General features: G+C 44.1%; 1 protein-coding gene across 2 annotated transcripts; it reads right to left on the reverse strand.

Annotated features, from left to right (window-relative positions):
* Positions 1-400: 400 nt before the first annotated feature.
* Positions 401-9,663, reverse strand: EIF1B (eukaryotic translation initiation factor 1B). Of its 2 annotated transcripts, none has more exons than XM_030551203.1 (4): positions 9,431-9,661; positions 5,201-5,364; positions 4,149-4,250; positions 401-1,471 (listed from the first exon to the last, which is right to left on the reverse strand). In XM_030551203.1, exons 1-4 carry the CDS (start codon positions 9,459-9,461, stop codon positions 1,427-1,429), a joined length of 342 nt encoding a protein of 113 aa, XP_030407063.1. In that variant the 5' UTR covers positions 9,462-9,661; the 3' UTR covers positions 401-1,426. The 2 variants fall into 2 exon arrangements, with proteins under 2 accessions (XP_030407063.1, XP_030407064.1); XM_030551204.1 differs by lacking the exon at positions 401-1,471 and adding an exon at positions 3,897-4,017 and having other exon boundaries at positions 9,431-9,663.
* Between the last annotated feature and the right edge of the window lie 15,729 nt (positions 9,664-25,392).

Here is a 25,392-nt window from a genome sequence, read left to right on the forward strand (position 1 = left end):
CTCCCTGCCCCTACTTTTTAGCCCCATAACTGTAGGATCATTTCTGATGTAGGCTGGTGGAAGGGGGTTACACCAGAGCTGCACCAATCCAACGTTTAGAAAGTCAAGCCCTTGAAGATGTGATAGCTAGCCAACAGGTATTTGGTATAGTTCTGCAGCTCCCACAAACTGTACTTACTACTCAGTGAGTTCCTGTTAATACTAATGTTTGTACATGGAATCTTAAAACAGTACAAAAAAACTTGGGGGGTACATTTGGTGGGGAGATGGGATGTTGGGAGAACAAAAGTCATTTAATGCCCTCAGCAGGTGTTTTGTAATTCCCTGATTCAGCATATCTGAGGTACCTATTCAGAAGTTATCCATGCCTTTCCCAAAAAAGGAAGAGATCTTTGCATACTTCAGTAACAGGAAACATTTAATTTTTTTCTATGAAGAGATACAGCCTAGAGATGGAAGTCCCTTTAACGGAAACTAGAAGGCCAGCTTAATAAAAACATATTGTTTCAAACAAAATAAAATGACCTTTTTGATAGAAAAGTTACCTAAGTCCACTTTCTGAAATAACCACTATCCTAGATAAGGAACTAAACTCCAAAGGCATAGATGTGGTAGAAGCCATCTCAAAACTTTTTCCCTTCCTTTGGGAGAAGGGAAGAGAAGAGCATTTCTTTAGAACTTTTTTGGTGCTGAAGATAATGTCAGTGTGTAATAGAAAACCTAGATATGAAGTACAACAGCAAAGGTTCTCTAAGAAATCAGGACTGCTTACAAAAGTCCTCTTGACTGTAAGACTAGTATTTCAGAATTTACTGATTATCTTAGATTTTAAGAGAGTGAAGATGCAGTTCTTAATTGTACAAATTATCAATAATTGTATTAATAAAACTGGTATTCAAATGCATCAACTCAGAAGAGATTGTAAAGTCCTAATTTATCTTACGTTTGATTTTAATTAGCTAACACTTCATTATGCAGACCTCAGTTTAGTTGGTATTCAGTAAACTAAACTTGCCACAGAGCTGTTTTATCACATTAAATCAGGACTGTTGCTTGACTAAGTGTTCCAAATACTCAAAGAAATATACAAAGAGACTTAATTTTTAAGCTGCAACATACATGGTTTTAATACAACAAAAACATTTAAGTCAGGTGAAAAGTAATAAACTCAACAATCAGCACTAAAACATTTCCATTGGAAATGTGTTAAAATTCACAAAAAAGTCTTCATTACCATCTTACTGCAATTTTTTTGTGTGTTTCTAGTCTAGACACCACATGTTTTCGGTAATCATGCAAATGTGAATTAAGCTTTAAATGCTTAGGTAAGTGGGAAGTCCATTTACTGGAAAGACTCATATTTCACAGTTTAGCCAGCGTGAGTATGAACAAAAACTGCAGAATTCTTCATGTGATTATACACATTTTAAAAACCATGAACTTTCAGCTGCTCCTCCTTGACAATGCCAACCTGCAAAAGGGAAACGCATTTCAGTAAAGCTTCTGTACTGCAGAGTGGCCATAACATTACATCAAGAGAGAAGATCTAGAAGTCATTAGGATGGACAAGGGACTCAGTGCATCAAGAGGTACAATACATGATTTATGGCCATTTTCCAGGTTCAAGTCAAATGTTAGAGAATCGTCTCCAGAAGTTTGCCCCAAAGAATTATGTACCTTAATTTTTTTATTTAAGAACCTGGTTACTAGAAATACAGAACATCTCAATCCTTTAGTCTTTTCCACTTACCCTTTCAATCTGAACTGCTTTTAAAAACCACAACTGATAACACATGCCTTCAAACAGCAGCTGCAGCTGAGTATTCTTATAGACAAAAAATATTAACTATTTTCCTCCCCACCCCACAGCACCTGTTCATTATCAGTTATATTTTTCAGACATATTTTGGCTTTTACAACAAGAGGCAAAACTCAACACTTTGTTTCCCCAAAGAATGAGAATTAATTCAATAGAGAGGTGCAAGAACATTCAGCAACATTTTAGACTCGTAGAAGATGTTTATCACCCTGATTATCACAATACCGCACAAAATCTAAATACTACACAAATACTACACAATCACACAAAAAAATATAAGTACAGCAGAAGCAGGAAGCCTGCTAAGCAACCAGTGGGGCCACTGGACAATTGAGAAGCTAACAGGGCACTGAAGGATAAGGGCATTGTGGAGAAACTAAATGAATTATTTGCACTGTCTTCACAGCTGAAGATGTGAAGGAGATTCCCAAACCCAAGCCATTCTTTTTAGGTGACAAATCTGAGGAATTGTCCCAGATTGAGGTGTCATTATAGGAAATTTTGGAACAAACTGATAAACTAAGTCACCAGGACCAGATACTCACCCAAGAGTTCTGAAGGAACTCAAATGTGAAATTGCAGAAGTATTAACTGTAGTCTGCACCTATCATTTCAATCAGCTTTTGTACCAAAAGACTGGAAGATAGCTAATGTACCATCAATTTTTAAAAAGGGCTCCTGAGGTGATCCCAGCAATTACAGGCTGGTACGTCTGACTTCATTACTGGGCAAATTGGTTGAAATTATCGTAAACAAAATTGTCAGACACAGATGAATATAATTTGTTGGGGAAAGAGCCAACATGGTCTTTGTAAATGGAAATCATGCCTCACCAATCTACTAGAATTCTTTGAGGGGGGGTCAACAAGCATGTGGACAAGAGTGATCCAGTGGATATAGTGTACTTAGATTTTCAGAAAGCCATTGACAAGACTCCCCACCAAAGGCTCTTAAGCAAAGAAAGCTGTCATGAGATAAGAGGGAAAGTCCTCTCATGGATCGGTAACTGGTTAAAAGATAGGAAACAAAGGGTAGGAATAAATGGTCAGTTTTCAGAATGGAGAGAGGTAAATAGTGGTGTCTCCCAAGGGTCTGTACTGGGCCTGGGCCTAGTCAACATATTCATGAATGATCTGGAAAAACAAGTAAACAGCGAGGTGGCAAAATCTGCAGATATAAAATTACTCAAGATAGTTATGCCCCAGGAAGATTGCGAAGAGCTCCAAAAGAATCTCACAAAACTGCATGAACTGGGCAACAAGGCAGATGAAATTCAGTATTGATCAATGTAATGTACATTGGAAAACAATCCCAACTATACATACAAAATGTGTGGTAACATCCAATTTAGATCGCATCAAGAAAGATCTTGGAGTCATTATGGATAGTTCTCTGAAAACATCCACTCTATGTGCAGCAGTAGTCAAAAAAGCAAACGGGATGTTGGGAATCATTAAGAAAGAAAGACAAGACAGAAAATATCATATTGCCTCTACATAAATCCATGGCATGCCCACATCATGAATAATGTGTGCAGATATGGTTGCCCCATCTCAAAAAAAGATGTACTGGAATTGGAAAAGGTTCAGAAAAGGGCAACAAAAATGATTAGGTGTATAAAACGGCTGCCATATGAGAAGAGATTAATAAGACTGGGACTCTTCAGCTTGTAAAAGATAACTAAGAGGGGAAATAATTGAGGCCTATAAAAATCATGACTGGTATGGAGAAAGTAAATACGCAAGTGTTATTTACTCTCTCTCTCTCTCAAAACAAACTAGGGGTCACCAAATGAAATTAATAGGCAGCAGATTTAACACAAACAAAAGTAGTATTTTTTCCACACAACGCGCAGTCTGGTGAACTGTCTGCCAGACTTGGTGAGGGCCAAGACTAACAGCGTTCAAATAAAGATCTAGATAAATTTATGGAGGATAGGTCCATCAATGGCTATTAGCCAGGATGGGCAGGGATGGTGTCCCTAGCTTCTGTCTGCCAGAAGTTGGGAATGAGCAACAGGAGATGGATCACTTGATTACCTGTTGTGTTCATTCCTTCTGGGGCACCTGGCATTGGCCACTGTCGGAAGACAGGATACTGGGCTAGATGGACCTTTGGTCAGACCCAGTATGGCCGTTCTTATGTTCTTATGTACTGCAAGCATCTGGTTTTGTCCTTTCAGGTCAGTGTATTAAGAGCTGTATTAAAGGTTCAAAAACTGGTTAAATGTAAAGAAATAAATTAATATGATACCTTTAACAATTAAGGTCTTTATCAGTTTCAGAGAGAGATCTAAAATACTTCTAGTGGTCTGTCTGTAGTCACTCACCTCTAAGAGGAATTGGCAAATGTTCTTTCTCTGGTCACCTTGAAGCTGGATAACTTCACCGTACTCAGGATGCTCAATCACAGTACCATTACAAGCAAATTTCTAGAAAAACATTCATATTGTAAGACATCTCACGTAAACTGTAATGAAGCTTACTATGCTTTACAGTACACTTTCACAACAGAAGCTGCGTAAGATAAATATTGAAGGTTATAAATAAGTCACTTATGTATCAACAAAAGAATGGAAAGAGACAAACATGGTTAAAACTACACTATTCTGATTTTTAAAAACAGTATGGAAGCCAGTTGGTGACACTAGGCCAGCAGCATTCGACAAAAAAAAAAAAAAAAAAAACTAAGCTGGCAAGCTGCAACCCCCCAAACAAAATACTTAAAAGCCAAAAGATGGAAAGTCAAGCACAGGAATGTCTCATACAAGATTTGCTTGTCCAACTTGCCACTAGTTTCCACGTTTAAGAGTTTCACTGGAAACACAACACTTTCTCACTGCAAATCAAAAATGGCAGAACCATGACATTAAAAGCAACACTCATGTCATTGCTGCGGAGAGGGATAGCTCAATGGTTTGAGCATTGGCCTGCTAAACCCAGGGTTGTGAGTTCAATCCTTGAGGGATTTTTTCCATTTAAAGATCTGGGGAAAAAAACCTGTCTGGGGATTGGTCCTGCCTTGAGCAGGGGGTTGGACTAGATGGCCTCCTGGAGGTCCCTTCCAACCCTGATAGTCTATAATTTATATCTGCCAAATCAACAAAAATGGCAGACCCTTGTGGAAATTAACTAGATTACTTAGAACAAGTTTTAAGAGACTAACTTTTGTAAAAAGAAATTGTTAATTTCAAGAATATTGTATTGTCCCTTGAACAAAGGTCATTACTGAATACAGTTTTGACAAACTGTTCCCTTCCCTTCTTGCTTTTAGCCATATGTGAAAGTGAAGCAGACATGTAGCCAAAAGTCAAAGTAAAATACTCAATTTTCACAAATTGACATTGCGTTCCTATTTCCACATCAAAGCTAGCAGCTTTACCTTTTTGAAGGCTTTCACAAGTTTTTTTTTGTCATAATCATCTGCAATTCCCTGAACAGTAGTTAATGTCTTCCTGCCGTTTCGTTGCTGGATCCTTATATGAATGTAATCCTCAGTCCCTGCCGGGAGTAAGTCGTCACCCTTAGTTGCATCAGCAAAGGGGTCTGCCGGGAAAAAGGAAGTTTACTACATATGAAGCATTTTTCATGCTAAAATGATAAATTGATACAGCTAGTAGAGAATTTTCCAGTTTCCAGTTACACAGAGCGCCCTTTGGAAAAGTTACTCTAATCCTAGGGATAAGAGTTAACAAGGGGGAAAAAAACACCTGTTCTTTTATCCCAAACAGAACTAACTACATTATAATAGCTCCAGCTAACTCAGTCATATTTTCACCAACTTATATATTTGCTTTCTCTTCAAAATCCCTCAAAAGGCTAAATAGATGACATAACCCCAAACTACTGTGTGTTTACTTGTTAAACCATAAACACCAAAATCCAAGAACTGTCACATCAAAACTCCATTTCACCCAGAGACTCATCACCTTAATGGGGTGTCTCATCTAATATTTCTGCTGAAAATTTTCCCTACCAGTGAGGAGTCCTAGTTCCAGACAGTCACCATAATTTTAAGCACCATATGGAATGGTTCTAAGAGAAGGTCTTCAAAACATGGTGACAAAGATTGGCAGACACTAAGTACTGCAAACACACTGTGCCCTCTACAACTGGTACCTAGTTTCAGGCAAAAAGCCAATACAATTCATTTTAGCCTTGTCTACACAACAGCACCCTTCAGACTCCTCCAGTCTTCAACTGTATTGAAGCATGGGGAAAGAGTGTCAAGTGTCTTTAGAAGGCGATAAAGAAGAAAGTGGCTTCCTGTGCCATTCAACCAGTTTGAGGTATTCCCTACCTCCTAAACAAATGGCATTTAAATACCTTTCCTAACCAATTTAGATTAGACTTGCATGTTTCCCAAACAAACAACCCCTTCACCTGTTACACAGCATTCTTCAGCTAAAGTAGGTAATGAGCTTTAGATCAAGATTTTCAGATGTTACGAGTGATTTGCGTTACCAGTCTGAGCCACTTTAAAAGCTCCAATTACACTGGTCTACAATTTTTGAGAAGTTGTCGGCTTCAGAAATAAAATGTGATATTTATTTTGTATTTTGATGTGCTGAATTCAAATATGACAATTAAAACAACTGATTGGCTACTGTTCCTAAGATATTTAAGTTTTTACATTTTATGTCTATGTATATTGTGTAGATAGAGTTTTAATCATAAATTGTAAACCTAGGTCTTTTCACGTGTTTATGGTTGCTTTACATGATAATATTTCACCTGTCCTGTTTATGTAACACTTTAAAAATTAGCAAAAGGATTCTATAAATAAATTTTATTATGAAACAAAAGGCAAAAAAACTATTATGTACATAGTTTAGTCCTATTCAGTGTCTACTCTGCGCTTCTTGGCCTGTCTCTTGTATTCATTAAATGGAGCATCTCTTGTCACTGTCCAGCAATAGTCTGCAAGCATTGATGGGCTCCATTTGCCCTGATAGCCTGCCAGGAGATTCCACTGCTGTAGTCTGGAGCCCAACAGCTCTGCCTTACTCTTGGGTAGTTCCAAATCCCTGACAAGGTCATTCAGTTCACCTTGTGTTATGAGGTGTGGTTCAGAGGAGGAAGATGGGAGAAAATGTGGGTCCTGTGACATTGATGGTTCAGGACCAGAAGTTTCATCCTCTTCCTCATCTGACTCAAGTGAGAATGATTCTGTTGCATCAGGAACCGGCAGTCCTTCTCCGTGGGGTACTCGGCGTATAGCTGATAGAATGTTTGGATAATACACAGTCCACTTTTTCTTCTTTGACACACCTTTCCCAACTGGAGGCACCATGCAGAAGGAACAATTGCTGGTATGATCTGTTGGCTCTCTCCAAATCATTGGCACTGCAAAAGGCATAGATTTCCTTCTCCTGTTCAACCACTGGTGAAGATTTGTTGCACAAGTGTTGCAGCATGTGTGTGGGGCCCACCTCTTGTCCTGATCTCCAATTTTGCAGCCAAAATAAAGGTGATAAGCGTTCTTAACTATAGTGGTTATACCACGCTTTTGTGATGCAAAAGTCACTTCACCACAAACATAGCAGAAGTTATCTGCACTGTTCACACAAGTACAAGGCATCTCTGCTCACTTTGGCTAAACAGAAATGTGTCCCTTTGCAAAATCAAACACTGACAAATAAGAGAGCACAACACTGTATGATTTCTAGAGCTGATATAGGGCAATTTGTTCAGCAGAGTGATGTAAGCTTCGTTATGATTGCATCATCCATGACTTCTAGGAATAACATGCCGCCATTCCTACCACGTATGACGCAATACCAGCTTCATATTGCATCATTCATTGTTTTGCCTAAAAAGCAAGTACTGTCCAAACCCAGTCATAGATTTATTCATCGATCCAGTCAAAGATGTATTTTAGTCATTTCTGGTTTAAATTGAGATCCCTTCCCTTTATAACTCTCATATCCTCCGCCATTCTCAAGTCAAGGGTCGTATATACTGACCCAATAGCACATCTTGAAAACTAGAGCCAATCAACAATTTTAAGCATCATTTTCGTTCAGTGACCCAGAATTAGTAAAGTTGGACTACATTTATTTCAGAAGCATTTTGGCTGTAGAGCAGTGTTATCAGAAGGTGGGTAACTCAGCACTTGAGTGCTAAATTTGACACTTTAAAAAGGCCTGAATTTCCAAAATTTGAGGTCCAAAAATGACTAGTCACATTTGAAAGTCTTCACTTAAGCATCTACCTATGCAACAACACTACTTTCCAAAAGCAGAAACAAAGCTCCAAGAGAAGGAATGCCCAAGCCTAAGAGCACCAGCAAACTAGCTTGGCAGCAGGCAAGGCACAGGCCTCGCCTGCAGAAGCAACTAAAATGGGGAGAGCATGGAAGAGGGGTCCAGTGCTTGAGACAAAAAGCATCTAGAGGAGCAGGCACAACTCTGGCCTTCCACTTCCTCCACATCTCTGTTAAAGAATCAAGGGATTCTGGATCACAGATGAATCCCTACAGTCTGTACCTTATTAAAAGAGAGTCAGTGGGAGTGGAGGCATGAGAAGGGTTTAAATTCTGGGGCAAGTTGACCAAATAGGGATTTCAATCAGTGTGGATATAAGGGAAGAGGGGAACAAGAAAGGAAAATCCCTTACCAAAGGGGTAAGATTCTGGACAAGGGGTGGGCCAATTCTTACTGACAAAATGAAGCTCCCCAGGCAGGTCAGTCCCTAGGATTTGGGACTCAGCCCCAGGCAGCATGGTACCAGTACCCGGGATGCCTTCCTTAAGGATTAACAGTTCCTGACCATGCAAAAAGGAGGCTCCACGATCCATGCATATCAATACCTGAAGTGGGCTCTACAGTAGGGCAGTCACCAGGATTTGGGGGCCAGAGTTTTTCCCCACTGAATGACAGTGGGTGACAGGGAATGGAGAAAATAATCCCATGGCAGATCTAATCCCAAAGGGTCTATACCAGGGGTCAGCAACCTTTCAGAAGTGGTCTGCCAAGTCTTCATTTATTCACTCTAATTTAAGCTTTCATGTGCCAGTAATACATTTTAACATTTTTAGAAGGGCTCTTTCTATAATTCTATAATAGATAAGTATACTATTGTTGAATGTAAAGTAAATAAGATTTTTAAAATGTTTAAGAAGCTTCATTTAAAATTAAATTAAAAGGCAGAGCTCCCCAGACCCGTGGGCACTACCTGTGCAGTGTGAGTACCACTGATAATCAGCTCACATGCCCGTGCCATAGGTTACCTACCCCTGGTCTATACAGTGGATGGGGGGAGGGGGGCGGGAGAGAGAAGATATGAAGCTATCACTCCGGGAGGCGCTGCACAGCAGCTATGGGGGCAGCCTGGGCACTACCAGGAAGCAGAGATCCCAGAGGGCAGAGATACCCGCAGAGCAGTGCCCCTTACCGAGAGAGACAAGAATAATGGACTGAGTGGGGACGCCCCCCATCAGGCTGCTCCCCGCTGTAAGGCAAAGCCCAGCCTCCCGGGTTAGCGGAGGGGGAGGGGGCCCCTTTCAGAGAACGGGACACGGCAAGCGAGGGGATCGCTCACGGGACGCTGGGCGAGCCTGGCAGCTGGCTCCGCGCTGGCCGGGGGTCGCGGCAGGCCCGGGGGCGCTCACCGAAGGATTGGAGGTTCTGGATAGTGGACATGCGATTCAGTGGCGGGGCGCTGAGCAGGGGAGAAGGCCGCGGCTGGGTGCGCCTGGGTCACGTCTCACTGGATCTGCAGAGAGAAGAGAGAAAAAAAACCAAACCGCAAGTCCGGAGCGACGGCAGCGGGCCGGAGCAAGAGGCACCACACGGATACAGCAGCGACTGCTTCTCTCACAAAATGGCCGCCCGCTCTTATGCCCGGCCCTTGCCCCAGCCGCGACCACGTGACCTCCGTCGGCTCGGAGCATCCTGGGGAATGGAGTCCTCCCAAGCAGGCAACAGGCAGTCGCAGAGCGGTGGGGGACTACGATGTCCAGCATGCATCGCGCCGTCGCGCCAGCTGCCCCGCCTGCTTCTCCTCCCGCCACGCCCCGGTGTCTGTCTCTGCCCAGAGGCCGGTCCCGAAAGTGTCGGCTCGTCAGGGACCCTGCACTGGGGGTGGGGGGAAAGACACACCCAGGGAGTAGACAGTGCACAGCGATGGCTGTGTGTGCGACACCCCACAGCTCCCGCCCTCCCCCCGGCACTAGGCTGGACGTGACACCCCGCCCTACACAGTGCTCTGTCCCTACTCCGCGCACAGCCCCTTCCCGGCCCGGGAACGGACCCTGAGCTGCGGGGGGGACGGGTGTCTGTGTGTCCCCCCGCTCAGGTGCTCGCTCCGTGTGGCAGGACACGGCCCGTCCCTCCCCTGCCCCGGCTCCCCTCCCGGAGAATAGCTACCGCAGAGCGCTCTCCGTGCGTTAGATTCCCCAAGGAGCAGACATCGGGCAGGAGAATGTGCATATTATACACCTGCCTCCGCCAGGCAACCAATACTGTGCTATATACTTCGCGTATTACTCTCCCCGCCGTACCTTGGGGGCTAAACATTATGCAGTTCTCCCCCCCCCACACCCCCGGTACGTTTCCTTCACCACTTCTGGGAGAATGATACATGCCACACACACTGCTTCTTCTACACCCTTTGCGTGTCTGGGAATAGGAACTGTGCAGGATACTCTGCATAGCTTACTCCTCCCCCACATCCCATTGGAGAACAAATACTGCAAAATATATATACATACACCCTCCTAGGAAATATATAGCACAGACTATATGCTGCTTATTGTACACCTCGAACAAACCGTAATTCTGTGCAACATTACTATATTGGCATGAGCACACTTCCGCAGTTAAGGCTGGGTTCCGTTTGTCACTTGAGCAGTCACTTCTCGGTTTGGGGGGAGGGTCGGAAACCCAGTGTATCTACCCAAATTTAAGTTCAGAATCTGTGATTAAACTTTTCAATTTCTGAGGCTTTGCAAGCAAATGTTATTTATTTTATGAACCAATTAATTAAAAATAGATCCTTTAGGAAAAAATTCTGAGTGGCTCACCATTTTTGGACAATACTAGGTAACAAATGCTTCCTTTTTTATCCTCCAGATTTTCCAAATAGCTAATTTATTGTAAACCAGTGCCCAATGTATATCTGAAGAAGCCAGGTTACAATTAAGATCAGTGATTAAAGATTTTTATGTCTAATTTTCCCTTTTTCAAAATGGTCACTACTTCCCATACCTTACAATAAGACTGAAGCCAAACTGTCCTCAGGGAAAATGCATCCCCTCTCACCTCCTTCCTCCCCACCCCCAGTTCTGTAGTACATTGAACCAAAAACTGAAGAAATAATCTATGTTGTGAGCCCTGTGTCAGTCCAGATGAGTAGCAGGAGTTGCTAGGGGAGAGGAGCTACAAGCTAAAGCTCTCTTCAGCCTTTGTTGAAGCTCTGTGGTTTTGACAGAGGCTACTCCACTTTTCAGAAGCAATAGCATAGCTGGCTTGACAGACTCTTACTCTTTCCATCCTCCCCACCCTACTGTCTGCCCCACGCTGTGCCTCCATTAACTCTTCCTGTCCACTCACACCATGGGCAACATTGAGAGAGGGTATCCCTTCCCCCGCACACCTTTGTTATCTACCCCTTCATAGCCTTCTTCGCTTGTAAAAAAAATAAACAAAAACATCCACAACAATTCCATTAGAAAATAGTTCATTTGAAAGGGATTAAGGTTCATTAAGTGTGACATCCCCCCAAAGTGCAAGCCACAGAAGCAAGGAAATGCCTAGTTATGTGATACCCTTAAATGTACCCTCACATCCATTGAATAGGTTTACGCTGCTAGTCACAGATTCCACAGCCTTCACAAGGAATTTTCTTCTGATTCCAACAGATAAAACACACTTCTCCTATTAAATCTCCTTCACAACCGTATAATTCAAAACTAATCCCAGCTTCAGCAGCATTAGCAAATATTCAGCATTGACATGTGTGTTAAGTGAGGATGTCTTATGTATTTGTGGGGGAAGCACAAGATCAGTACACCCGTTGCGCATTGCCAGAGCACAGTGTGCTCCAACTGCAGCCCATTGCACACTCTGGTTGTGGCACTGAGTTGACTATGCCATCTGTACGTCATTTCACCAGCTAGGGAATCCCCCATGCCTAGAGAATCTTAATGTGCTTCAAATGTGCTAGTCATATCAGGTATGTATGTCATGATGTTCCAAAGAAGTTCAGCAGATAAAATTGTACATATGTTGGAATTGAGGATTAGCAGAGAAGGGGTTAAAATAGCTTTAAAACCTAGGTACTAGCAGGAGATATTTTGATACCACCGGTGTCGCCTCCTATCTCATTGTTACACACCTAAGGTGGGTGTTAATCACAACCACACATTCTATTGTGTATTACTATTTAGACAACAGATGGTCTAATATGGGCAAATTAATGATATAATTGCATGATTAATGTATAACCTAACAACTACAGTGCTGTAAAACATCATCATTTCTAATTATCCTGCTCATAACTTCATCCTTTTTAAATACAGTATTTGGAAATCTGGTTAAACAATTAGCTGGAATGAATAGCAATTAGTAATTCCTGTGCTTGCATTTTACTGCACCTTTGTTAAGATGTCATGTTTCACATGAATAATAAAACACTATGGCAGGATCAGGAACTATTGTTAAATCTTGGGACTTACTATCATGTATGAAAAATCCTACATACTGTAGCAAGCTCTGAAATTCAACTCTATGCAAAGGACCAGCAGAAGCCCCACGCAGTGAGCTGAATTTCACCCCCACCTTCATAAGTACACATTTCTTTATAGAGCAATGAATAACCCATATAGATAGAGAAAATCTTGTATACTTTTTTACTTCAAGAGAATTACTGTACCTCAAGCTCTTAAAGAAAATATAATAAAAAAGCTTTATGATATGAAAGAACTTGTACTCCAGCTAGGAGGAGCTATATCTTTGCCCTAATACTTTTGGCTATTGGTATGTTTGCTCAGTGATCTTACTATCATTAATCTGAGCATACAGGTGAGTTGCATCATATGTGCATTTAACTTACACAAATTCAATACGCGCTTGGCAACAAAAAAGAAAAACAACAAGATTCCTGTAAACAGTGTGGGCGAGTCCACCCACCATTCCACTCAATGAGCGTATGCCCCAGAGTGAGTGTGAGATGGGAGACATGAATCTGCTGTTCCCTCAGTCGGTCTCAGTTCCCGTTTGCCTCTCATAGTGTGAGCATCTCACCGTGCTGAGTGTGATTCTAGTGTTTAAAGATATGTATTTTTCATACAACATGGCCCCTAAACACAAGCCAACTACTTCATCTGGTGCTCAACTGAAGAAACAATGATCTCTTCCAATGCTGAAGGAAAAACTGGCTGTGTTGGACTTATTGAGAGACGGTATGTCGGTCTCCAATGTGGCGCGTAAATATGGCCTCAGTGAATCTAGCATCCATGCCATCAAGATTTGAGAGAGAGAAAAATTAGTCAAGCCGTGGCATCAAGTGCGCCAATAACTGCTAAGGTGATGAACCAGGTGAGTGATAAAACTTTAGTGAAGGCTGAAAAGGCATTAAACTTATGGCTGGAAGACAAAAACTGAAAATGCGTGCCTGTCGATGGCAACACGTTGCAAGAAAAGGCTCTTAGCCTCTAAGTGCTGTTCAAACCTCCCGCCAAAGAGGGACAGCCTTCTGATGAGAAGGAATTCAAAGCCAGCCAAGGTTGGCTTAACAGTTTTAGGAACCAATTCAATCTCAAAAACAGGCAAACTACTGGTGAAGCTGCATCTGCCAATGAAGAGGCAGCAAAAGCCTACCCCAAACAATTAAAGAAAATCATAGAAGAAAGGGTTATCTTCTGGAACAAGTTTTTAATGCTGACTAGACTGGGCTCTTCTGGAAAAAAATGCCCAACCTCACTTACATTTTGAAATCAGAAAGACAAGCTCCTGGTTTCAAAGCAGCTAAAGACCATGTGACTGTGTTGTCTTGTGGCGATGCGGCTGGGCATTTAATAAAGCCGGACTTGCTCTACAGGGCTGCAAATCCCCGTGCCCTAAAAGGCAAGAACAAAAATCCCCTGCGTGTGTTCTGGCAATCAAATAAAAAGGCATGGGTGACAGCAGCAGTATTTCTGGATTGGTTCCACAAGTGTTTCATTCTGGAGGTCAAGCGGTACCTCGAAGAGAAAGGATTTGACTTTAAAGTGTTGCTGATGGTCGACAATGCTCCTGGCCACCCTGCAGCACACCGGTTTGCACATAACGATGAAGTCATCTTTCTCCCCCCCACCCAATACCACCTCCATCCTCTCGACCAAGGCGTGATTCGCTGTTTCAAGGTCACATACACGAGGCTTACGTTCTCATGGAGACAGTGCTATGGATGCTGATCCCAATCTTAATGTGATGGAGTGTTGGAAGTCCTTCAACATTGCCAATTGCATCACTTATATTAAACAGGCAATGGATACAGTCAAGCCTGAAACAGTCAATGCATGTTAGCGAAACCTATGGAAAGGATGTGTGAATGATTTTAAGGGTTTCCCACCCATTGACAAAGAAGTTCAAGTGGCCAGGCAAGTGGGTGGTGATGGCTTCGTCAACATCCTTGAGGAAGTAATTGAAGAATTACTAGGTCACCTAATGGGTTGCACCGGCCCTGCTCCTCCTCCTTTCCTCTCCTCCCTTCTAAACGCTGCAAGCCAGCTGATTGCAGCATTCGGAAGGCAGAGGAGGGAGGCAGGAGGCGCGCTGAGTCCTCGCTCCTCCCCCTCCCCACCTACAAAATGCTGCAAGGCAGCTGATTGCAGCGGGCAGGAGGCGGGGGAGGAGAGGGAAGGTGCTGATCCATAGGGTCTGCTGGTGGGTGGGAGGAGGGAGACTGCCAGCAGTGGAGAAAGCAGGCAGCCAAACAACATAAGAGTGGAGTATTGCACAACTTTAAAAGAGCATGTTCCCTAATTGATCAGCAACATAACAATGAAACAATGTTAAGAGGGATGACTTAAAAAACTTACTAGTTTAGACATAGCCTTGGTCCTTATCCAAACTCCAAAACCTTTGGAGTTTCACTCATTGATGCTTACAAAGGTATGTAGGAACATGAAGCCAGAGAGATTACTTCTGGTTTATCCACTAGGTGGTGCTTAGCTATCAAAGAAAAAACAAACATTCTTTAGCATGCTTCCTCTGGGCATGAATAATCTTCATGAAATAACTGGATGTCCATGTCCAGAAGTAAAACAACAGATAATTATAGTCATATCCACTCACTTAATTTAAAGTCTTCTACATATTCAAATCCTTTTGCGCTACTTCAGTTCAACCAGCCTATTAAGAATAATTTAGAAATAAACTACTCCAACATCTCCATCAGGACACCAAAGTCCATGACAGGAACTGGCTCCTATAGCTTGATGAGAAAAGAGCCCATAGGAAGCAAGCAGCTCCAAACCAAGATACATACATTTGTAATAACTGTCAATGATCATGCAAATCTTGGATTGGACTAGTCAGTCACATGAGACATTACAGACCATCTACATCATAGGCTGCAATTTGCACCATCTCTGGTAGATGAAAGGATGCCAACAAGAGGCAGAGTGGCCTCCCTCCAAGCTTGAAGGAGAGGGTCTACTACATTCCCCCTGGTGGGTGGTGCCAAGCCAGCCCCCCCACCACTCCAGAAGCAGAGGGGTGGGGCAGGAGATATAAGAGGCAGGCCCTTGAGCTCACTGGGATGGACCAGTGAAGGAGGTAGAAGTTGCTAGTCTGCTGTAGGACTCCAGCCCCGCTACTGAGCCATGTAGCACCCTGCCCCCAGAGGGGACTGAGTGTGAAGAGGAGCTGGGCTGGGACCTGGTGGAGTAGGGTGGGCCTGGGTCTCCCTACCCTCTGCTGCCACCCCACCTCTGGGGTGGTGTCCTACTCACGCTGGTCCCAAAGGCCTATGCCTTGTGTGTTGGTTGTCTGCTCTAGCCAGAAGTCTGGTCTAAAAGACTGCTCATTGCTCTGTCCCGCCCAGGGGGTTAGAGCCCTGGACAGTATAAATTACTGTCTGCCCTGCCAGGAGGCTTGGGTTATAGCCTGAGTGGTTCTTGGCCCTGCCCAAGGTGACTAGAGCACTACCCTAATAATTATCTGCTGTGTGAAGTCGTGAGGCAGAGTAGCCTCCCTCTGAGCTTGACAGGGAGGGACAACTGCAGGCCACTATAACTGCTTTATATCATTGTGTCCAATATTTTTATATTTGCGGTGTAATTGTGTGCTGTATTGATTGGTGGGCTGGATGTGGGAAGGCTGGAAAAATCATTCTGTTTAGTACACAAGAACTGAATTAAGACACCCCTGGTTTGGTGTTTTCACTTTCAATTTGAGGATGGTCAGATCACTTATAGGAAGTTTCTGGCCAATGACAAAAATGTTGTTGTAAATTTGTTTTGACTTTGAGTGGGCTTTGCTGTAGCATTAAAAACTGAACCTCATTTAGGCCCTTCCTGCATCCCCTGGGAATATTCCTCTCTATAATAGACTCCCCAAACCTCTCAACTCACTCCAAGGTCCTTCACCTCTTAAAAGACTCCCTAATCCTCTCGTACTCCCACCATCTCCTCCTTCCCATTCCTTCCCCAATGCACTATTCCCTTCTCGTGCTCTTCGAAGCCACCCCTCCTGATAATAGTCATTTTCAACTCTCAATCCGTTCATAATAAAAGTCTTCCTGGTCACTCCCTGCTCTTGTGAGAATATGTCTCTGGCAAGGATAGCAGGTGGAGGGTCTGTGCAGCTCCAACAACTGCCTGGGCTCCCCAGCCAGGCTCCACACTGGCCTGGCTGGGGGGTGGGGCCTTGGTGGGGGAGAGGGGTGGAATTCGCCCTGGCAAAAAGTGGATTGGTCAGGCCTGTCCACTTTCAAAAAGTGGGAGGGCCCTGGCCCCCCCTGGTTCTGGTGACACACAGTGACCAGCCCATTTCCAGATTTTGGGGCTGCTGGCAGGTATGTTTTTTTTGTCTCTCTCTTTTTTTTTTTTTAAATACACTCCTGGTGGTTTGTAGTCCCACTCTACTTCAATAGAGTATGTTTCCCATCCTTGAACATACTGGTTGAACTTTCACATATGAACATTATTGCAAGACATTCCTTTTCAATCTGGGTGTATCTTTGATCCATTGGTGATACTAGGGACTTCTGTGTGAAAGCTACCAGTTATCCCTCTTGTAGTAGTGATGTTCCAAACCCCATCTTACTAGAATCATATTGGATGGCTGCCTCTTCATTCACATCATAGTATTTCAAAATAGGGTGTTTGGTCACCAGCTCCTTATTATGTGCAATGGCTGCACCATGGTGAGGTACCTATGTCCATACTGCATCTTCATCCAGTAGCTGCCTCAGGGCTTTGCACACAGGTGAGAGGTTTGTGTGACTTTTTGGGGATCACCCAGACCACAAAGGGGTTCTCTCACTGTCTGCCTTATAACTATGCTGCTAGGGCTCAGAGCCATGACATCAGCAGCCTGCCTACAAGCATAAAGGTCTCAACCAGGCTTCTACCAGCCTGGTTACTCCTTCCAGGTGTGACTCCAACAGCTCTTCCAGTCCTGAGTCACCCAAACCCATTCACATTGAGCTCTTAACTACCAGCCACACAGACTTTTCCACTCTGGTTTGTCACCTCTGAAGCCTGGAACCAGCCCCCTAGACTGGTTTGCTTTGGCGCATACACTCCACACTGTTTGCACACCAGAGATGTGGTTGGGATAAAAATAATGTTTTTATTTGACAGAAAAAACAGATTCAAAGATGAAATAGTGAGAGATAAAGTCTATACAAGTGACAAAAAATAAACAAAGACACAGCCTCAGACTTTACTCTCGCTTTTTATTAGAAAAGAGATTTTTATCTAAGCTACTTATTGCTTTTGAACCATTTCCCAGCATACCCCGTAACGGTAGCAGGGGATCCAGCATTTCACAGATAGCTTTCTAGCCTAGCTACTGTCCCTCTGTTTCTGGGCAGATTTCACTTCAAACTCCTTCTCTCAAAGGGCTTGTCTACACTACACAGCTTTTAGCGACAAGTCACAGCCTTGTCGCTAAGAGTCAGCATGTGTAAATGCTCTGTCGGTATTTTGTCGGCACTTTTGCTGACAAAATACTTTTAACGCCGCTCGCGGTGGTGGCTTTGTTGGCAGAAGCAACAAAATCACATTCACACTGCTACTTGCGTTGGCAAAACTTTTGTCGGGGGGGGGGGGCAGGACCTGTGCTAGGGTTTCTCGCGCCCTAGGCGCATGGCCATTTCGCCGCCCCCCACGCCGATCCCACGGCTCCAGTGGAGCAGCCACGGTCATTCCTGCAGAGGGTCCATTAAATGCCGCCCCCCGAATAATCCTGGTGCCCTAGGCGATTGCCTAGGCTGCCTAAATGGTAGCGCCAGCCCGGGGGGGGGGGGGGGGGGGGCTTTTTAAAGTACCCTTGAAAGACAAAAGTTCTGTCGACAACATCACAGTGTTGACAAGCCCAAAGGTTTTAAAGGGATTTTTTTCCTTTCAGTCACTATAGATATTCAAAGTGAGGTAAACTTCTTCCTTTTATAGTTTTTCAAGGGGGGGGCAGTTCTTTTCAGTTGTGTCAGTGTTTTCCCATTAACTTTTATGGCCCCTTATCTGTCTTTTTCTAGGTTATACAATGCTAGGTACCTGAAGCTAGTTTTGTCTGTTTGGGGAGGCAGACCCTGCCTACCTGACTGATGCAGAGCTGCATGTTGCAGCAGAAATTAGGAGCACAGTTATATACAAATTCATAACTATAGTCTGTACATGTATCTAACAACTGTCCTGTTCAGAACATTACAAGTTTCATAAAAGCCCTTACTTGACATAATTTATAGCACATTGCATATAACCAGTTGATTGAGCTGTTTATTCTTTGGGCTTCAAACCCCCTGTTCTCTGCTTGGGGTGTCTGGAACCTGCTTGTTACAGCTTTGCAGAAATTTTGTCAGATAGTTTAGATTCGTAAACTAATTTAATATCTTTAGGTGTGGGTAGCTGCTGTATTGCTTTTACCTTTCCAGGGTCATATTGTAGCGCTTTGGAGGGTAACATGTGTCCCCGTGGATAGTAGTGCAGTCAATTACAATGCCATCTTGCTTTTATTCAATTTCTGATTAGCTTTCTTGGTGGTTTATTGCAGATGGATGAGGCTGTAGTCGTGATCTGCCATAGCTTCTGCCATGCTGCCTTGACATTCTGAAGCATGGAAATGATGCTGATCCCTGAGAGTCCGGTTAGTATGTCATGTTAGCAGCACTGATATTCTTCAGCTACAGGTTTGATCCCAATCAGCATTTTCAACCATTTGTATTTACCTAGTGGTGCCTGGGCTGTGGTGAGGTAGCTGTTTCTCTTTTCCAGTAGCACTTGCCAACATCTATCTTTGGTATCAAGTATTAAAATCAGGTAGCACTTCAATTGTAGGAATTTGGTAGTGCACTCTTTTTCGTGCTTTGTTTCAATTGTTTGGGTCTATACAAATGTACAGTTTGTGTGGCTTCTCACAGGCTATAATGCTTCCTATCCAACTTGTGAGCTCTAACTTTAGCAATGATGCTTTCTTCTTCCATTTACTTTATTGCTCTTTTAATGCAAAGGGTACTTTGTAAGGTAGGTGCTGTACTAGTTGAATTGTTTGTGTTTCTAGGTTTAACATGCCTGGAAGACATCCCAAATGTTAAAAATTCATCTTGGTAATCTGTGGCAACCTCTTGCTAACAGTGTAGATTTTATTTTGCTTGTGTGCCTATTAGGAGTCATTTGTCCCAGGTTTAGTGTCACTAGACTGAATTGACTAATTTTAGCTAAATGCAAAGGTTCCCATGTTGTCTATACTACTTGAAATTTCAGCCTGTGTACTCTCTCTTGGAATTCTGCATATAACTTGTGTTGTTTGGACACTCTTACCCGTGTCAGCGTCTGATTGGTCCCTAGCTCCTTCACCGACCAGGTTCCGAGCTGGTGCCCTCTACGTCAATAGGAGCTGCACCCGGCACACTACTTTTGCACACAGACCTATGCTTTTGCACACAGCACCAACTTAACCTTTTGACCAACAGAAGGTTTGGGAACAGGCACACTGGTATTTTTGCACACAGCACTAGCTTGATCCTTAGGTGACCAGGGAAAAGAGCGGGAATAGGCACACGGCACTACGGTGTTGCACATGGTACCAATGTGACCTTTTGACTGACAATTGGCCAAACAGACGCCATGTTTGAGCATAGGCTTTAGGGCTGCGACACTTTCCAGGTGGCAATGCTTGCTCCATGCACCAGGCGATCCCTTACTTGGAGCAAGGCCGAGCTGCTGAACCTCATCAGCATTTGGGAAGAGGAGTTTGTCCAGTCCCAGCTGCGCTCCAGCTGTAGGTATTATGATACAAACTTGCCGCCCATGCATAGGTATAATTTTTGGTGGTGCCCAAATGGGTCCGTCCCATCCATAGGACAGACTGGGGCAACCACCCTGGGCCCCGTGCTTCGGGGGGACATGAGGTCCAGGCAGGGCTGGCGCTTCCATTTAGGTGGCCTAGGCAATCGCCTAGGGCGCCAGGATTATTGGTGGGCGGCGTTTTGCCAGAGGGGGCGGCAGGCGGCTCCGGTGGAGCTGCCGCAGTCGTGCCTGCGGACAGTTGGCTGCTCACGCGGCTCCGGTGGACCTCCCATAGGCACGACTGTGGCAGCTCCACCAGAGCCGCGGGAGCAGCGCACGGGGCAGCGAAATTGCCATGTGCATAGGGTGCTAAAACCCCTAGAGCCGGTCCTGGGTCCAGGGTGTTCTAGGGTGCCTGGCACCGACAGCAGCGAGCAACCCTGCTGTGCCCCACCTCTTCCCATCCTGCCCCCACTCTACCTCTTCCCCGAAGCCCCCACCCCGAGCACTGCCAGGAGCCGGCAAGGTGGAGTGGAGTGGGTTGGGACCAGATCACTTGCTGCTGCCAGCGCCAGGGCCCCCTCTAAGTCCCCAGGCCGCCCTGGACCCTATGATCCCCCTGAAGCACAAGGCAGGGATAGGCAGCACCATGTCGTGCAACAAACACTTGACAAAATTACCGGATTTAATGATGGACATTGGGGGCAGGGAGGGTATTATGTCACTCAATCGTTCAACCCATAAAATAGCACACATTTTGTCACATTGGAAAAAAATAGTAACCCAGCTAATAATAAATAATAATAATAATAAATTCAACTCATAATTAATGAAAAATGTGTGTATACAGTATTTGAGATTATTACATGAGAAATGAAAATGTGCTTGCTTTGGGATTTTACAAGGCACTCATTTAAACACATTTGGTACCTTGAGGAATGATAATAATTCTTGCAAATCACATAAATAGGGAACCCACGGTCCCCTTCCCTCACTTCATTGCAAAGGCACAGGGGTTATTGCTGGCTGCCCCAGGGCTGCAGAAAATCCTATGGGCAAAACATATGAAAAGAAGAGGATCAATTTATACAGAGGACTGAAGGGGACTCCCATAGTGCATTAATTAACACTTAATAAATACATCAAAATTAAATACATTACAGAGATAAGAGCCTGTAATGACAGACTTTACTTCATGAGAAGCTCCAGAGAAAGAAGACCCAGTGGGAGTAAAGGAAGGGGCAATCCTAGGGAGACCAAAAAGGCTGATAGAGGGAGCAGACAGAGAACAAGGGTGGAGGCAGAGTCACTGCAGGGTTGACCCAGTCTTCTGCCTCTCTCCTGTGGGTGGGAACACTGATCTCTATCACTATAGGAGCGAACAACAGAATGGAATGCCTAGAAGAATGAATGACTTGAGGACAATTTCCTGAAGGGACCCTTACACTTGCAGCGCTTTTCTGGCTCCGACATTTACATTTCTACACATGGTGGTGCTTGTTTCCGATCCTCTGTCCGTTCACACATCCGGGCAGAATTCCTCTGGGCGGCGTCCACTGGCTCCCTTGACGCCTTCAAAGAGCAGTGGGCACTGTTTGGGGTTCTCGGCTCAGTGTCCCTGTCAGGCTCCTGTTGGTGTCACTAGGTAAAAATCTCCTTGCTTAAGGCCTATGCTAAGGCCTATGTGAACCAAAGTACCTCCATGTTAAAAGCCTTTGTGTTAGCCTCACTAAACTTGTGTAACCTTTTGTACTTAAATGCTGACTGTAACTTTCTGTACTAATGTGCTGACTGTAACCACCTCTGTTATAAGCTAACTGCTAAAACAATAGGGCCATAGTTAGCAGGGCCGGCTAATGCTAGACACTGCTAATACTAAATAAAAAGCAAATGTTATGGCCAAGGCCATGTGCATAAAAAAATAGCCCACACAATAAACAGCCTAAAAAAAATACAAAAGGTGGGGTATAAATACTAGTGCCCCGCCTGTGTGCGGTGTGCAGAATTTAAAATTGTTTTCTCCCTTGCACCTTATTTAAGCTCAAATAAACTTGGTTGTTTGCTTCTCCACCCTGGTGTGTTCATTGGCACTAAGCACTCTGAGCAACGAACCCCGCTGTTGCTTGCCTCTGGCACTTTGTGTGTCGGCAACAGTTCTTGGCGTCCCTGGGTGGGACGGAGGCTGAAATTGGCCTTGCCCGGATCCCTCCTGGCGGTCGACGGATTGCAGCAATGACCGACGCCCAGCGCGCACCGGTGACTTCATCGGGGGCCTCGGCGGAGACGTGATCTGGCTGACCTTGGAGGGCACAACGGTGCAACGTGCTCGAGTAGTGGAGAAGCAGTTGCAGGTGATGGTGTGGAACCGGTCCCAGGCGATGGTGAGGAACCGGTCCCTTGGATAAGGTAGGAAAAGTCCGGTTGTCTGGACTCTCTCTGTTAGGACCTGGGGATGCCCAGAGGCTGCCTGCGACATGGGGCAGGGGCAGGGGCAGAGCAAGGTGGGGAAGGCAGGGTGTACCCCCCTAGAATGCATTCTAGAGAATTGGAAGGTGTTTGAATTGGATCTGTTAACCAAAAATAAGTTACAAAGGTTTTGTACAGTAGACTGGCCTCAGTACCAGTTGGAGGGTCACAAGAGGTGGCCACCTGAAGGATCAGTAAATTACAGTACGATTCTTCAATTACTGTTCTTTTGCCAGCGAACAGGTAAATGGAATAAACGTATGTATGCACAGTTGTTTATAATGTTAAAAAAATAGGTCAAATCTCTTGCTAAGGTGCAATGTAAACCTGACTGTAAGGTATAATGCAACCCCGACAGGATCGGTAGTAACTAATGTTAGTTTCCCGAACCCTTCCCTCGTTGTAATGGCAGAGCCGGTGTCCCCTTTGGCTACAGCACTCCCACCAGATGGAAAAAAGGTGCCCTCAGCCCTGGAGATTGCTCCCCCAGTGGGAGTCTATCCACTGCTTACCGAGGCCCGGCTATCCCGCCAAACAGTGCAGGACTGTGTGGCAGAAACTCTGCAAGTGTACAATCATGTTCCTTTTGATCCTATGGCCCTAGCAGCCTTTAAAGCACAGGCTGGAGAATTCTCCACAAACCCAAGTCATTTTATCTCAGTCTTTGAGGGATGCCTAGTAAGTCACAAGCCCGACTGAAATAATTGTCAGGTCCTTTTAAGAACTTTACTTTCTGAGGTTAAGCGGAACCAGGTACTGGCAAAAGCTAGGGAGGAGGCAAAACGAAGACATAAGGCAGACCAGGAACATGTCCCTGAACCAAAAGATCAAGTTCCCTTTAGAAACCCCCAATGGGACCCTAATAATCTGCAGGACTTTGCCCACCTATCCACTTATAACAATTTGCTTTTATATGATCTCTGGCACTCGGTGGTTAGACACAATAACTGGGCCAAGCCCTATGAAATTGTGCAAGAGCCAAAAAAAACTCCAATTGCCTTTTTGCAGCACATTCAAGACACTATTCGGCAGAATACTAGTGCAGACCCCGATAATCAGGCAACTAAAGCAATAATAAAGGGCATTTTTCTCAGCCGTGCAGCTTTTAATATTAAAAAAAAATTACAAAAAAAATTTAATGGGCATAACTATGGCACAAATTTAAAAAATTGCAAATAAGGCTTATAGCCTTAAAAAAAAAAAACCAAGTAAAAATAATAGTAGCAGCAGTGCAGGCTGGCACTAAAAAAAAATAACAACAAAAAAAAAATAAGAAGCCGTGGACGTGGACGTCCTGGCTCACCAAAAAAACATTGGGTCCCAATCAGTATGCTATCTGTCTGCAAAAAAAATTTTAAAAAAATATATGCCCCCCCCCCAAAAAAAAGTACCCACATAATGGCAGCAAAAAATAATGAATAGGGGTGTCAGGGGAAACGGACCATCCCGCCCCCGGATCCCCAAGTAAAAATGTGAGTAAAAAATTCAGAAATAAACTTTTTAGTAGACTCTGGAGCAGCACAAACTGCTGTAAACCAGCCCCTCCAGCTGCCGGTAGCAAATTCCTTTACTGTGGTGGGTGCCACAGGCAAAGAAACCAAGTGTCCAGTATATGTCCCAGCAAAATGTGTTTTAAAAAACAGAACTATATCTCACAAGCTGGTTTACCTTCCCAATTGCCCAAAGCCCTTGCTAGGGCGAAACGTACTTTGTCGTTTAGGTGCCACCCTGCATTTTACTCAAAATGAAATAACCCTTACCTTACCACCTAAGAATGCATGAATAATGACCCTTGCAGCTGAACCCTCAGCCATGCAAGCCCCAAAGTGAAGCCAGTAAAAAAATCAAATATACCCCCTGGTATGGGCATCAGGGATCCCAAAAAAAAGCCACAAACCAAACCCCTGTTAAAATTCAGCTCTTGCCAGAAAAAGGCCCGGTGCAAATCAAACAGTACCCAATCAAAAGGGAAGCCAGAGAGGGGTTACAGGAAACTATAGACCAATTCCTACAATACGGCGTACTTCAAGAATGCCAGTTAGCTTGGAACACTCCTATCTTGCCAGTGCAAAAGCCTGATGACACGTACCGGCTGGTACAGAACCTTAGGGCAGTTAATAAACGGGTTAAAACTTTGCACCCCCTCATCCCAAACCCATAAACGTTGTTGGCCTCAGTGGGGGGGCAGTATACCCATTTTTCAGTTTTAAAATTTAAAGAATGCTTCCTTTACAATTCTGGTTGATACATCATCTCAGGAAATTTTCTCCTTCAAGTAAAAGAACCAAAGGGTTAAAAAGCAGCTTTGCTTAACTATGTTGGCCCAGGAATTTAAAAACTCCCCCACTCTTTTTGGCCAGACCCTGGCTAAAAACTTAAAAAAATAAAATAATAAGAACAAGGTCCTCCTTCTGCAATATGTAAATAACTTACTAATTGCAGCTGTGGGTCTGACCCCTTGCCTTAAAGCCACAGCAAGCCTCCTGAGCTTTATTGGACTCCAAAAATACAAAGTAGCAAAATAAGGCTCAGATTGCCCTCCCAGAAGTACAGTACCTGGAGTTCCACATAAAGCAGGGGGAGCGCCAGCTTTCAAACAAACAAACAAAAAAAGCTGTATGCCAAGTTACTATCCCAAGCAATCGTAAAATGGTAAGCTTCTGCAAAAT

The sequence above is a fragment of the Gopherus evgoodei genome, chromosome 2 (genome assembly GCF_007399415.2).
Source record: "Gopherus evgoodei ecotype Sinaloan lineage chromosome 2, rGopEvg1_v1.p, whole genome shotgun sequence".
NCBI classification, from domain to species: Eukaryota; Metazoa; Chordata; order Testudines; family Testudinidae; genus Gopherus; species Gopherus evgoodei.

Excerpts from the sequence above, each read along its gene's own strand:
- EIF1B (XM_030551203.1), bottom strand. The coding sequence starts at position 9,461 with ATGTCCACTATCCAGAACCTCCAATCCTTCG. Across the intron at positions 4,251-5,200 it reads TTGTGAAAGCCTTCAAAAAG|AAATTTGCTTGTAATGGTAC; the intron begins GTAAAGCTGCTA and ends ATGTTTTTCTAG. Across the intron at positions 1,472-4,148 it reads TTTGCCAATTCCTCTTAGAG|GTTGGCATTGTCAAGGAGGA; the intron begins GTGAGTGACTAC and ends TCCCTTTTGCAG.